General features: G+C 42.9%; 1 protein-coding gene across 1 annotated transcript in view; it reads left to right on the top strand.

Moving 5' to 3' along the window:
- The window catches only part of LRP8 (LDL receptor related protein 8), a 181,257-nt gene that overhangs the window by 117,531 nt on the left and 47,709 nt on the right, over positions 1-16,017 (top strand). The window contains exon 3 of the mRNA XM_018563976.1: positions 7,885-8,013. Within this exon, the coding sequence (XP_018419478.1) occupies positions 7,885-8,013 (129 nt within the window). The remainder of the gene's footprint in view (positions 1-7,884; positions 8,014-16,017) is intronic.

The following is a 16,017-nucleotide window of genomic DNA, read 5'->3' as shown; positions in this document are numbered from 1 at the left end:
AGAAACTACTTCTGCAGCATAGGTTGCAGATCCTGCCCTTTTGTGTGTGTCCCCTTTCCCCCTGCTGAAGCACCCAATATGACCACCTCTTCTGCCTACCCCTCAGCCTGGCCCTGCTCCCATCTCCAAATAGTGCCCTCTAGTAATGGTTGAAAGCAGCTTGTTCACACCAAAGCAGGAAGTAAACAGAGCCCTGGGGGGCTACAGGCCATGCTGCACAAAACAGGCCCGATCTTCTGTAAAAGCAACTTATTATTTTGGCGGGTTTTTCAGAGTGCAGGGATAGGAGCAGAGCAATGGGCTACCTTTACACAAGAAGTTGATGTGTCAGGTGGGCCATTCTGTTCTTGTGTAGGTAGCTGTAAAATTGACGTAAATCCTTAATTTTCCCTTCTGCTCCTTAGTTGAAAGTAATAGAAAAACTCCTCTGTTAACATGTATTGGTACACTAGAATTTGCTTGATTAACATATAAAAAAGAAAAACTAAAACCGATGGATTATTTACTTATTGGCAGACTGGGTTCCTTCCGGGCACTGATAGGCTGGAACACCCCAATTAGATTTCAGCATAGGAAGGGATCTATGTAAGGCCAGAAGTACTGATTGCCTGCTTGTGCAGCAGGAACCTATCAATACAGCTTGACACAGACCCCCTACCCATTCCCAAACTTTTACTAGAAAGCCTCAACCTATTGGGATGGAGCTGGAACCTGCTTAAAGTGGACCTTAACCCGTATCTTTAAAATAACAGCAAACACAACTTTAGGAATGTTTAGTAAGGACAATCTACAAACACATACTTCTAGATAATTGTCGGCTTTGTATTCTTTACGTACCTTGTTTCTCTTCTTCTGGCAGTGGCCATGTTTACTAAGGGCAGATTACTAGCTCTCCTATTACTTCCTGGATTTTTGGCACATGTGACTAGGACATGTGACCATGCACATCATCTCCGGTTAAGAAAATGCCTTTCCCTGAGATTTCCCAGCGATGCTCTGCTGGTGACAAGGCAATCCCAGTGTGCATTCCTTTGGCAAACTGAAGTCATTTTGCCCTTTCAAAGGAGGAAGTGAACTCTCTGCAAGTATAAGAATTTCTGAATCACAGCATTTTAGCCCTGACATGTCCATGTTGTTATTATTAGGCATCATACATAGAGGGAAGCATTGGTAGAATTTGATTTTTGAGTGTAAAGGTCTGCTTTAAAGGGTAAGAATTTCAGCCGTGTTTCAGGTATCTGCTAAAGAAGGCAGAATTACCTAGTGTTACATCTAAGGTTTGGCTCCACTTTACTTCCATGTCATTGGACAGCTCCAGATCACAGTCATGATGTATAGGGCCAATCAGGAGTGGCTCCGTACCTTAGGATCGCTGTGAATTAATCACAACTATGACAAGTGTAAATACCATTAGTGTTACAAACAATCAACCTATTCACATCAGAAGAAGCCCCCCTTTTGTCCTTTGTGAATGGGCTGAATGTTTGTAAACTCAGGCAAGAAGAAGGATTGCTGTGGATCGAAGTTGAAGGAGGGTCTGAAAGTGCCACTAATCATTATGGGATTGTTTATTTACTGGCAGGATCAACAGGTAATGAAACAATGATACGCTTAGAACAAAAACTGCTGTCTTAAAGGAGACCTATGGGGTTAGGGATTTTCCCCATAGTTCTCCTTTGGGTAACGGGAGGACACAAACTAGCGTCCTCCCGTCACCCTAAGCTCAGTACCCTAAGCTCAGCTGTAGCTCGCGGTATACTGAGACGCCACAGCTGAAGCGGATCCCGACAATTATGTCTGGATCCGCCCAGCTGCGTGAGTGACAGCTGGCTCTGTCTATCTAGAGGCAGAGCCAGCTGTACCCGCTCCCTCCCCCGTCCGTGCCGCCAGTCAGCGCTGGCGGGGAGGGGGGAATCCAGCCCCTCCCCTGTCACGGCAGAGGGCCGTGACAGGATCGAGAAGTGAGCGAACGCCGGTATGTGTTCGCTCACCTCCCGATCTACTGAGCTGACCTGTGACAGTCTCATTGTCACAGGTCGGCTAGAACTATGAGGTGAGTGAAAAGCACTCACCTCATAGTTCTCCTTTAATGCCATCGACAGACTGCATCATACATGTCTTTTTTTTTTATTTTGCCCCATAATTACACTTTAACCATGCAAAACGGTCACCCTGTTTTGTGTGCTCAACAGCTTGTTCCTCCAGCAGAGTCTGCCGGATTCCACAGGGACATGCGGAAAGAGAAGGTGGAGACAGAATACGGCTCTCTCACAAAAACGTGACAGAGCTCTTTGTTGTGCGAATCCGCGAGCCAAACGGCAGTTTTTCCTTTTTGGGGACCTGTTCATAGAAGGAAACTAATGGAGGCGCTATATATAGGGAGTTCTACAAATATAGAACTAATTAAGTGCCAGATCTCGCAGAGGAAGAGGCTGCTTAATAAAGGACTCCGATAGGAGCCGATGCAATTAGCCACATGCATATTCATTAAAACCCCGGCTGGGGCTACAAGAAGTGCGCTCTGGCGGCGTGTGAGAGCCAGGATTGGCATTGGCCCAATGCTCTGCAGAGATCTTTATTTATGATCTTAAGCCAAGCCCTTTAACTAGCCTTCTATGCCCCTGCCGCCTTTTACCTTCCTACTTAAATATAATAATCTCTCCTTTTTTTTTTTTTTTTTTACCGGGGGCTCGCAGTGAAGGACTTTCCTTTTCTGTGGCTTATTAATAAGATTTCAGCTGAAGTCTTGACAAGACCAGCAACTTTAAGTGTTCCTACTTCTCTGTACGCTTCCTGCTAAGTCTTTGTTCATGGAGATTTAAAGTAGAAGAGTGAAAATGTGCGTTTACCTAAGTAGGAAACAAAAACAGAATGGTTGGTGGGTAACATTGACAGCCAAAATGAGGAGCTAATGGAGTGGAGGGAATGCAGGGCCGCATGTACGGAGGTTGGATTTGGGTATGACACTGTAAAATGAAAGTATAACTAAACCCAAGAAATGAAATGTACATTTTCTGAAAGTACTAAAAAAAACAAAACAGTATCCTTGTATATTGTAACTTGAACTGAAGTCTCCAGAAGTGTTGCAAGCTATCTGCTGAGAACTACAGTGCGCTTCCTGCTATGTTCTGTAGTCCTAAGAAGCATCCTGTGCTAGAATGACAATGCTGCTCCTCCTCCATGGACCAAGTACAGTGAGGGAGCGCTGTCATCCTAGAACAAGAAGTGTGCTACTGGTAGTATCACCAGGTGGAAAAAAAGAAAACTAATGCAGCCATCACATCTAAGGACTGGTAAGCTTTAATTAGTTTACAGTTTTGTTCATGGGCTTAGTTTAGGGGTGGGCAAATCGGGCCCTCCAGCTGTTGTGGAACTACAAGTCCCATGAGGCATTGTAAGACCGACAGTTACAGGCAAGACTCCCAGAGGCATGTGGGGATTTGTAGTTAAAGCACAGCTGGAGGGCCGGAGTTGCCCACCCCTGGTTTAGCGGAGCTCCAGGTAGATATAAATCTGCCACAAATTAATACAGCTCTGTATTCATAAATACATCCTGCACAGTGATTTTGTAAAGGCAAACTGTGTAAGTAATTGATTTTGATTTGGTATCTTCCTGTTGCAGTCCCTGTACAACAGAACTCAGACTGTGAGTGGGAGAATCAGCACAAGGAACCAGTCAGTTCCGTCAGTCAGTGCTGCAGTGCAAATGGCATGCTAATTGGAAGAGAGAACAGAGTGACCGACAAATGAGCTTATCAATCTGCTGCTTCTCCTTTCACTGTCCGTTCACAGGTTGGTGGTGGGGAGCGAGAACATACTAGTGTCACTGAACTGCAGCAGTGAAAAATCAGGTCTGCGCTGTGTGGCAGAGCTGAAAACAACTACTTAAGGCCAGGTTCACAAGATTTTCCGGACCAGATCTGGAACGCGGTGCATTGCGTTTTCTCCGCGTTCCGGAGCATTTTTTTGTTGCTTTTTTTTAAAGCTTAAAATGGACTTTCAGGAGCGTTCCAGTGCATTTTTATGCATTTACATGTGTTCCAGTGCAGACAAAATGAGACATGCAGTATTGCAGAAATAGCATAGGGATACGTTAGGATGTATTTTGGGTCCGGAAACAATCTGGTCTGGAGATGATCTAAATGGGGTGTGAACCTGGCCTAAATGCATTTCTTCTGCATATTTAGTTTGCCTGCAGTTCGGGTTTTAAGGGGAACTGCAGCCAAACGGGTACATACACAATTCAAATACATATTTGGTGAACTGTTTTGTAATTCTGTTCAGCCATTCTTGTGATTTTATATGCCTCTGCCCCAGTACCACCAACATGGTGATAACGCTGTACATTTTTGCAGCTTCCTGTGTCATCAGCCTGCTCACGGTGAGCGAGCTTCTTTGTGCCCTCCACCTGTCCGCTGCCAACAGTTCATCCTCTACCCTCATGTTAGATTGACAGCATTGTACAATGTAATAGCGCCTGATGGACCCACCGGGCAGAATCTACCGTTTTCTTTATTAATTCTTTATTTTGGAATTTTAAAAACATTTTGTAGACAAAAAGGGTTGTTAAGAACAATTACAAAGACGTAGGTAAGACGGCCTTAAATACATCAAAGAAAAAAGAAGATCCCAACATGTAGGGGTCCAAGAATCAGTGAGCCAAACAACATCCTGTAGTATTTCTGACGATACAAGGAGATAGATTCACGGTATATTCAAGTCATGAGTACAGATAGTAGCTGTATGTCATAGTACATATAAAGTAGATCACAGGGTCCTCACTACACTGGGAGATGAAATCAGATTGAGAATCTACCGTTTTTATTGCATGGCCACATTTTAATGCGATGGCTTGACAATCCGACACTTGTAATATTTGGTTCAAAATCAAACTACGTACCTGCATTACATTTTTTGAGATTATTGCAATCAATCAAGTAGATTATACATTTTTTTACATTACTTTTCAATGAGGATGTAGTATATGTCGTGTTCTCAATAAATGAATGTCACTGAGGACATTTCTACTGCTCATACGTATTGTAATTTTCAGGCAATATTAGGCATGGCCGCTTTGGCTTGTTTTAGAATGTTACTATGTGCCTCTGATTTATCCGAAGAAGATCAGCACAAAGATGGGGACAAAGCTTTGTTTAAATGTGGAACGGGTCACACGGAGAGCGGCACAAGCTTAGCACATCGTATAATGTTCTGATCATTGCGAATACAAATAACAAAGTAGCCGTTTGATTTGTTCGCGCGGCCGTGTCACCCCTGGTCATACAGTGCGTTGCTGCCACTCTTGCCAGCCGCCAGCGGTATAATGAGTTACGGCTGGTTGGCTTGTGTTCTGTGAGTACATATTTATAATGAGACCATTTGATGTTGTGTGCACACAGCCAGCTAGATGTTGATTTGGCCGTCTTTTTTTTCTTACCGAGCCTTACCCGTCAACATTACAGCCTGCAGATGTTGACTGTAGTACAATAATGATTTAACGCTACTCATTGAAGTCATCTGTACTAATACTTCACCCAAGGTTCAGAACAGAGCCAAAAATACAAGACTGAAAATCTAACAAAAGGAGCTAGCTGATTAGAGGAAGAGCATAGAGATGACCTCGTTGGTGAACTGCTGTCCCTTCATTAGCCAAACGATCTTGACCAAGCTGTGTTGCTTTGATTTGATTGCAATTAAATGGTCTCAACCTTGTATGGTGTGTGGCAGCAATGTTTCTATTAGAAAACTATAGAGAGATACAGATATGAGCTGCATTCCATACATCGACGAAAATGGATATGGTGGTGCTTGCAGTAACGATCATGGATGGCGCCTTGTGAATCCACAGGAGAAAAGTCACCAGCACTTAGGCCCCATTCACACTGCGCGATTCGCAAATCGCGTGTTTGTCGCACGATTTGCATTTTGCGCGATATCGCGCAAATGTTTGCATTGAAAAGCATTGAATCGCGGCAAAATCCGCTCCAAAAAGGGTCCTGCTGTAGCGACGCACGACCCGCGACATTTGCCCCATTGCCAAGCATTGGAGAGCGATATCGCGCGGTAAATAGCCGCAATATCGCGGGAATTATCGCGCGATAAATCGCTCAGTGTGAACGGGGCCTTAGTACTTCAAGGTGCAAAAAGTACTTTCGTTTATTGGTACAACGTCACATAAGTCAATGAGCCATTTTTCAAGACCACGCATGGCCCCTTCCTCAAGGCGACACAGTGGTCGCGACTAGTGGCTGATATTTGACTGTATTATGAAGTACAAGGGAGAGGTATGGCAATGCATTCTGTGAAATTAAAAAGGGGAAAAGGGCTGCTGGATAAGCCATTTCACCATGGCAGGCTTTTAAGAGAATAAATCCTATTTTGGGTATTATTTAAATAAGCTTTTAAAAGATGCATCTGATGTTAAATAAACGTATCAATCTGGTAATGTTTTATAAAACCTTGTTTCTATGTACAGATTGTAATTATGTACTATGTGCACATGGCAATTTTGTCTAAAGCGACCAGCTTTTAGTGCTGGGTTTGACCTGGTCATAAGTGGCAGACCAACGCCCACGTTATCCTCCCCTAGGTGAGGGGTGAGGAAGTGGGAGCTAGTAATAATTGCTACCGGAATTAATTAATTTTTATTGAAAATGTGCAATAGGGAGGGAGCAGGGCTGTGGCTCCTGCAGACTGTTAAAGTGACATTAAACCCTCAGATTTTTTTTACATAAACCAATACTGTAATGTGTGCCTTACTGTGGCTCCTGCAGACTGTTCCACCAATCCGTGTCTGCAATTAGGTATGTACATGTAGTAACAGGGACGGGAGGAAGTATCAAAGTGACATCGCTACACTTCATTTTCACCATGTTTCACGTTACACCCTAAATTTGGGTGTAACATGAAACATGGTCAGAAACGTGAACTTAGCCTTTAAATTGCCAGTGGAGGTCCACTTTAAGCGACTGTCCTACTTCATAGGTTTTAAAAGCCTCACATGGTCTTTTCTAAATTAGAACTCGGACTGGTGGACAGTAAATTCATCCTGTTTGGCTTCATTGTTCTAAATCTGGTCATTTAAGCTACTCTCGTTCACAAGCTGCGTATCGGTACACAGGGCATTGGCCAACCTTGCAAAAATGGCATTTATTTAGAGGTCCGTTCTACCTTTAGAGAGGGTTATTTGCACACAGTGACGGGTATTGGCAGTGAACATCTGTCTGCTTGTGAATCAAGATGGTGGCATAAGTTAAAGTGACATTAAACCCTCAGATTTTTTAACATAAACCAATACTGTAATGTGTGCCTTACTGTAATCCATGGTTGTTTCCCTTCTCTTTGCTGCTCTTTTTAAATCCTCATGTCTTCTCATGCTTGGGGAGAACTTCCCTTTTCAGCTCAGGGCCTCTTCCTGTAGTGCTGGCTCAGGTTACAAACGTATACACAGACACCGTGTATCCATTCCTGAGACAAGGCAGTCTGCTGCAAAACAGAAGTTCTGCAGAGCATGAGAACAGATACAGATTTAAAAGGAAGAGCAGCAAAGAGAAGGGAAACAACCATGGATTACAGTAAGGCACACATTACAGTATTGTTTTATGTTAAAAAATCTGAGGGTTTAATGTCACTTTAAAGACTGGTGGTATAATCATTGTACGGTCTCCTTTAGATTTAGCAAGCTATAAAGTGTGAGGGCCTAGCTAAACAACCCATTCAGTTTATATCTGGTCAGAAGGACACGCACACTGTATATTTGTTGGTAATGCTAAAGGAAAATGTGCAGTCAGATCATGTGTTGCACTGCAATAAGTTATTATATCCAACGGTAAGAGATGGCAGTATTGATATAATTGCACAACTAATTGCTTTTTATTCTTTCAGTGAAGCAGGTGTGCGCTCCTGAGAAGTTCAGCTGTGGAGAATCCAGCAGTAAGTGTATCCCGAAAACATGGAAGTGTGATGGCGAGAAGGACTGTGAAAACAGCATGGATGAGAAGGAATGCCCAAGTGGTAGGTTCAATATTTGACACTGTAATCCAGTTTGAATGCAAGGACAGGGCTGCTTGTTACTTCACAGGTGTCTGAAGCACAGGTCGATCACTTATTAACAAAACCTGTTCAAAATAAGTATAAAAATGTCTAAATCCACCTCCCCGCTCGGTGCTGGAGACCCCAAACTTTCTCTTAAAGGAGAACTATGGGGTTAACGCTTTTCCCCATAGTTCTCAGGGTAACGGGAGGACACAAACTCAGTAGACCTCTCGATCTACTGAGCCGACCTGTGACAGTTTCATTGTCACAGGTCAGCTAGAACTATGAGGTGAGTGAAAAGCACTCACCTCATAGTTCTCCTTTTAATGATGTTTTCTACCCCTTCTGCTATCCAGTTACAATCCCGGTACTTCAGAGTATGGGGGAACTCCTGGCATGTCTCCTACTTCCCCTGAGCAGTCACCAGGCCTGAGAGCTGTAACAAAGGGAGCATGCCAAAGAATATGCAAATACCATATGTCAATAATAAACATTAGTTGGGGAAAGGGGGGTGATGCATGTGCTTTAAAGGACAACTTCCCTTCTAATTAAGTTGTCCTTTAGAGTTTCCCCTCACCCCCTTGGCATAACCCACATACCTAATCCCTCTTAGCTGTTAAAGTCACCTTGCAGATCTCTATGGCATCTAGGATGGTCTCCACTGTCCGGTCCTTGAGACAGAGTAGAAGCTAGAGACCTCTCCACAGCAACCTGCCGTACAGTATCCAGTGCAGCCTCAGCCTGGTCTGAGGCTAAGGCAGGCAAGGTGGCAGAGGAGGAACACAAGGCTGGACGTTGCTGGATGCGTTGTTTTTATGCAGCCATACTCTTCTTCCTACCCCTTTTAGAAGACGTAGGAAGTCCTCGGAGGACTCTAGCACACGTAGGGGCCATTTACTGTGTGGCCTTGGGTGAAGTATGCTGCTTCAAAGCGACTTAACACCTCAAGAGATTCACCACCTTGAATTGTGAGATGATGGGAGGGATGTTGTGAAGCTCTAAGCCAAATAAATGTGTACTCCGTTTGGAGACTCTCCAGCTGCATTCTGGCAGGTGACTTTGCACCAATGTGCGGAGAAGTGCAGACAATATATTTTGCAGGGCTGCAATTAGATATGCTTTGGCTGCGTATAGGTTAGCTTTTTCCATGTAGGGCTTGCTTTGGTGCCTCCCTCCCTAGAAGCACTACCCTTTTCTGTGCTCCCCTGATGCTTTATTCATCTGCTAAGATCAAAGAAAACATTTGGTACTTCCGGATGTGGAAGAGCATGTGACTCCGTGTGCCATTAACCAAGCACCAGAGCTTCTACCTGGGATAAGCCCATAGCCTTGCAAAACTACTTGAGTGACTTGTTGCTTACACAGGGTGGTCTGCCTTGCTCCCATTATCTGTAAAGGATTGGTGCTAGGGGGAGTGAAGGAAATAAAGTGGACCTGTTGACTTGCCCAGGCTCGCAAAAAAAATCTGCTTTCTAATATAATTATGCACGTATCAGCACGTCCAGCACACAAACATTTTAATAAAGTTTACTTTGGAAAAGCTCCATCTGGCAGCTCACATGAAACTCCCCGTCAGATCAGACACCCCGTTTAGCCTTTAGATTGGCAGAGATGGGGATTCGTATACCCGCATGGCAAACATCAAACACAAGACGGATAGCAAGAGCTGTCTACATGTCCCGAGCACTTTACCTCCGTAAGATCACTCCTCATACATTCGACTTTGTATTATACATCACAAGCCAAGCTCATATATGTTTCATGAACAAAAAAAAAAAGAGAAACTTGGCACCAAAATCTGTTTCTTCTTGCTGAATGCAGATTAGGCCTGGTCTGAATAGATCCGGGCCTCTGGTGTATTATAGAGTGACCACATTACTACGCGTTACCATAGTGACCCTCGGACACAAAAACTCATTATAAGCTAGTGAGGTTTCCTGACGGGAGAATCAAAACAAGCTTCCCCTCTCTGTATGGTAATGACAGGATCCCCCGAAGACCACAGATTTACTAAAATGATATGCAAAATACATTACGGACATCAGAAAAATAAACAAGCCTCATCCGAGTATATGCAGATCAGTCCCTCAGACAGCAGAGTTCACATTCAGTTTAAAGTGAAGAGTTCCTTGTAGGCGTATTAATCTGCATACACGGATTAAACGTTAGTTTTGTTTGCTACGGGCTAACTTGTTTGTGTGTTAAGACTGTGCCAAAATGCATGCATATGAGCAACATAGGCTGCCGGGCTGATAAATAATGAAGGAAAATGTGATGAGTCTGTTGGTTTTTGTAATTGGTTTGAAGTGCAACTTTACGTCTTAGTTAAAAACCATATTTAGAAGTGCAGAATAACCCAAAAATAAAAATCTGGAGTGCTTTGTGGATTCCTTGTGTTTTATGTCCTGCTGCCTTCAAGTATATATACAGCCAAACATTGGTTTTCTTTTTTACTTTTTGCATAGCATAGGGAAGAGTTGAAACCTTTTTTTTTCTCATTTCTGTCTGTGCCCATTCTGGGGAGGCTTCCCCTCTCTATTTGGCCTGATGACCATTGTGACCAGAAAAGAAAGTGATGGGAAACCCAGAATTGTGATGGGAGATCCAAAATTGTACGGCTGTCATCTGAACAGGAGATGAGGGGAAATCATCTAATGGGGACACCTGTTCTAGTGACATTCAAGTGGGCCTTTCAGTGTTGGAGACACTTTCAGCTTGCTTCCTCTTGTGTATCTGAGACTGGAAGCAAGGGGAAATCTTTTAGACTGTAAGCCCTCAGGGGCAGGGCCCTCCTTCCCATCTTGTCTTGAATTGTATTGTAATTGTAATGTCTTCCTTATATGGTAAAGCGCTGAGCAAACTGTTGGCGCTATATAAATCCTGTATAACAATAATAATAATAATAATCTTCCTAACAGGACACAAATGGGCAAGAATAAAAAAAATGGCAGGTTTCATCCATTCCCTACTCTACTGAAATCTAAAAGAAAGTTTGTTTTTTATATATTTTTGTCCAGTATTAAGTTGTCCTCACCCTCTGAGTGCTGCAGACTAGATCTTATACTTGCCTTCAGCCCCAGTCCTCACTGCGATGGTATGTCCCCCGGCGTTCTCATGTTCTATATACTGTGTAGCATGTGATGACTTACAGGACCTTAGACCGCTGGAGTGGAGGGGAAGCGAGGCTGAAGGGATCGGTCTAGGAGCAAGTCGGGATGAGTATATCTGTTATTTTTAGCTCCCTGGAAAAAACAGCACTTAACTCTTAAGCTCAGTATACCGCGAGCTACAGCTCGCGGTATACTGAGACGCCGCACCTGGAGCGGATCCCGACTTAGATGACGGGATCCGCCCAGCTGCGTGAGTGACAGCTGGCTCTGCCTATCTAGAGGCAGAGCCAGCTGTACCCGCCCCCTCCCCCGTCCGTTCCGCCAGTCAGCGCTGGCAGATCGGAGCGGGGAGAGGGGAATCCAGCCCCTCCCCCTGTCACGGTAGAGAGCCGTGACAGGATCGAGAGGTGAGGGAACCCGGTATGTGTTCCCTCACCTCCCGATCTACTGAGCCGACCTGTGACAGTCTCATTGTCACAGGTCGGCTTAGAACTATGAGATGAGTGGAAATCACTCATGTCGCATGCCTTCCATACACTGTACGATTCTCGTACGATCGTGGGATTTCCCGCGATTCTCGTACGAGAATCGTGCAGTGTATGGGCACCTTTACTTACTGGGTCGCTCTAAAGAGAACTTCATCTCTAAAGAGAACTGTAATCAAAAGACTACATTGTCTGCACCTTTGAGGGCCTCTAATATGCAGTTAAGGTTTAGTAAAAAAAAAATTACACATTTTCATATCTGTTGAATTAGCCTATAAATGGTTTCTCCTGGATTTTATTGATTTGTTCAGTTCATCCATGCTGATAAAGCATTTCAAATAGCTTCAAAACCCTTTGACTTTAATATCATTTAATCTGTGACGGCTTTCTACTGCCATTTAAAGGCCTATAGCGTAAGTTCTTTAGTGGGAGTATCCATTCTTCATAGGGGTATGGTAACCAAATGATGGGGGTATGGGACAGGATCTCTGAATTTATCGTTTAAAAAAAAATAGTCAGTTGATATTTGAATAACATTGTCATTAACTCTACCATCATTCTATGTTTTCTCCAAAAATATCTCACTAGTTGTAGCTAGGTTTGTATAATTGCGGTCGGCCTTTTTTTGATATAAATGAAAATTGTTTTCTTTCAGATGTTCTGTTATCCATATATGAGGTATAACCAGTCTGTTGATATCTTTTGGTAATAATAGGACTAATGATGGTGTTTTCGACAGTCTGGCGAGGGGGGTGTGGGAAACGTTTGGCCAATCCACTGGGGGTCTGTAGTCTTAAAAAGGTTAAGGACTCCTGCTCATTGGTGATCCTGTCGTTAATGAGGCCTCACCAGCAAAAAAAGTCAACTCATCTCCTTTTCATGGTGCCGCTTTGCTGCTGCACGGACTAGTGAAATGTGACTCCATCACTAGCAGTTAAGAATATTTAAGGCTTTTCCTAGCGATGGAACGACTTCCATTAAATAAAGTGCAGGTTGAATTGTGCTGGCAGAATTGTGTGACGGGGCCCTACATTTGTATGCTTCAGATTTATCGAGCGGTTCTGTGTTTCCTGTTTTTTCCCCTAACCCTTACATATATTTGAGCACTGTGGTTGGGTCCATATTAAAGACACGGCGAAATCTGATTTCTGTCCATAGCAGGACTAATGTGTATGCTGTATGTGCCGGTAATACAGTTCAGGCAGAGCTGTGTTGTAGTAAAATTCATATAAACAGATTATGGTTTATGTATGCATGTTCTGACTAAGGGTGTAAACTCGATTTGGGATTTCCCGTGCCTTGCTTGGCTTGTTATCTCTCCGGCTTGTTCATCCTGGTTTCCATAGTAACAGCATCCGACACAGGGACGGACCACAAGCACGTGTCCCTTTGTCTTCCTAGAAAGACTTAATGACTGCTTGGTTGGGGGGCGGGGGTCACATGATGCCACGCAGGGTCATGTGTTCTGCTCACAGTTCTTGAATCCACCCTTTCCCCCCTGATTTTTAACTCCTGCATTATATTTTTTTGTCACATCTTCTCCCAGGACACAGTTAATCCTTCTTTTAATAATAGTAAAGCCTCCGGATTTAATTTCCTGCTAATTAGTCTTTGGGAATTATCTGTAATTGTGCCTGATCAGAAAATGCTGGTAAATTGTGTGTTCGGCGAATTCATAAACAAACTAGAAATGATTTTGTTCTTTCATCTGCAATATGGTAGAAATTAAGCTAGGGGCAAAAATGAAATTGATGGGATACAGAACATGAACGGATATTAAAGAAGTTGTACTTACAATCCAGATGACACATGCTCAGTGGTCCTCTGGGGAACTGTAAGCAATATTTTTTTGCACTTGTATGCAAAATTCATCATCACTGTGCAGCACAAAATGCTGGAAATTTGGTGTCGGTGATCCCTCTAGTGGTCAGCTTTGGTGTTGCAGTATAATGAGACTAGGAACAAGTTCATGGATAGCATTGGAATGTATAAAGCTGCTCAGGGAAGTTTCAACACTCACTGCTTTTGACATATTTCAACATTGATAAACCAAATTTAAGTGATTTAATCTTGTGGATTAAGCCAGATTGGCTAAAAATGTTCATTAGGGTTTAAGCCACCCAAACTCTGGCATAGTCTATTCTTTTTAGTAAAGGAAAGCTGGAAAAATAACCTGATCATCAAACACGGGTGTGTGTTCTTAGCCAAGCAAGCATTTAGTAATTGTTAATACTCAGAAAGGTAAACCTGACCATTAAACATGCAGTATAAGTCAAACCTCATATACAGTGCTTGAAATACTGCACTGTTGTTTGTGCAATCTGTGTTTTTAAAGAGAACCAGTCAAAACTGGGCTGTAGAATCTTAATGCCTAAAGCGATACAGAACTCAGGAGTTAAATCTCAAAAATGCATTCAAGTACCTTAAGGCCTTGCTCCAAGCTCACTGCCGTGATGGAGTACAATCTCATGTTTAGTTTACTAATTTGTATTGAGATTGTAGTCCATCACAGAAGTGAGCTTGGAGCGGTGGCTACTTTATAACACACACAGGGACCACGGGGAACAAAAGTAGCCACCCTCCAGAAGGAAGGACAGTGTCAGCACCAATTCAGAGATGATTTGAGACTCTACAGCCGAGTGATACACAAATAAGATACATTTTTGTGAATAGTTAAAGCGACACTAAACCCAGAAATGAAATAATAAAAGAACTTCTATTATATATATAATAAAGGACTGCGTGCATTTTTTTTTTGTTGTCACTCCGCTCTAAATGCTCCAAAGCATTTAGAGCTACAACTTCCTGCAAGAGGGTGGCTTTTCTTCCCCATGGTCCCTATGGGAGCTGAAAAGTAGCCACCCGCTGTGCTGGTTCATGTGAAGGATTACAACAGGCTGGGGGCGTGTCTTCTCAGTCTCCGCCCACAGATCCTCCTCTCTAGATTCTGCAAGGAGCTGGGATTTCTTCAGCTCTCCCACACCAATATATGATCTTTTGATTTCTCTCCTGGCTTACCAAGGACGGAGTGTGAGGAGAGGAGAGGAGATTCAGCATGTGAGCGGTCACCAGCCTCATACTATCTTCTGAGTCTCTGCTCACATGCTGAATCTGGTCACAGAGGATACAGCTCCTACATTTCAAATAAAGTTGTTTTTCTATGTAGATTGTTGAAAACTTGGATGTTTGTCAGTAGTTTTGATAATTCTGAGCATTGCAGAGGTGATTACAATTTTGAAACTGTCGCAGTGTGTTTATTTTGGAGAGGGAGGAGGCAGCTGTGTGCAGCGAGAGATGATTCCTCTCGGCCTCATGGGACATGTAGGCAAAGAAAGATGTGCATGTGCCCAGAATCAATGTGCACGGCTCTTACTAAGTGACAGGAAGTGCGTGGGGAGAGAAGAGCCACCGGAGCGTGCACAGCAGACTTTCTAAAGGGATTAAAATAAAAAGACTTTATTATAAAACATAAATAATTGTGCCTTTGGAGAATGTTAATTGTGTAGATGTGTACAAGGAGAAAAAAGCTGATGGTTTTGTGTCGCTTTAAGGTACTTTAATGCATTTTTAAAACGTAACTTCTGAGTTTAGTGTCACTTTAATCTTATAAATATCCAAGCATGCTTATAAAAAATCTTCAAGCTTTGTTTCTAGTTTTGGATAGAGTATGAAATCATTAAAACCCCTGTCAGGTTTTTACTGCTATCCAGTGCTCCGTTACAGAGATTTACCCTCACTTCCTGTCTTTCTAACAACAGTTTCGCCAGACAGGAAGTGAGGGGAAAATCTGCAACAAGGACAGACATAGAAATTAAAATCTGATTTGGTTTAAATTCCTAACCCAAGTCTGCTAAAGAAAAGGATTTATATATCTACAGCATTGTTGTTGGAGAGATCCCCTCACTTCCTGTCTGAAAAAGTTTGCAGAACGGGAAGTGAAGGTAATTTTTCTTTTTTTTATGGAGACCAGGCAGGTTTTTAATAATTTTAACAGAGATTCTAACCCTTCCCCAGTCTGAAGATGACTTTGGGACATTTGGAGCTTATGGGTGGGAGGTTTCTTGAAGTCTGACAATTGCTGCTCTGCCAGCTTCCTGAGCTTACGCTGGTAACATACGCCATCCCCGGAGTGTATACAACATCATCACAAATTGGTCTGAGCATGAAGCAGATGTGTTTTATTGCATACAAAAGAGAGAAGGTAGAGCATGTTAAGAGGAAAAGGTATTGTTATAAATCACATGATTTCAGAGGAAACAAATGCCATAAAGGATATGGATATCGGATTCAGATAATTATTTGATATTTAATTAATAGGCCTCATCAAATGTAATTGTATCTTTGTTACTCTTTGATAACTTTTTGTATTCACATACATTTATTAAAGG

Source organism: Nanorana parkeri, unplaced genomic scaffold (genome assembly GCF_000935625.1).
Source record: "Nanorana parkeri isolate BGI_ZX_2015 unplaced genomic scaffold, ASM93562v1 scaffold715, whole genome shotgun sequence".
Lineage (NCBI taxonomy): Eukaryota > Metazoa > Chordata > Amphibia > Anura > Dicroglossidae > Nanorana > Nanorana parkeri.
The sequence above is the reverse complement of the archived record's forward strand: the minus strand, read 5'-3'. Positions and strand labels throughout refer to the sequence as shown.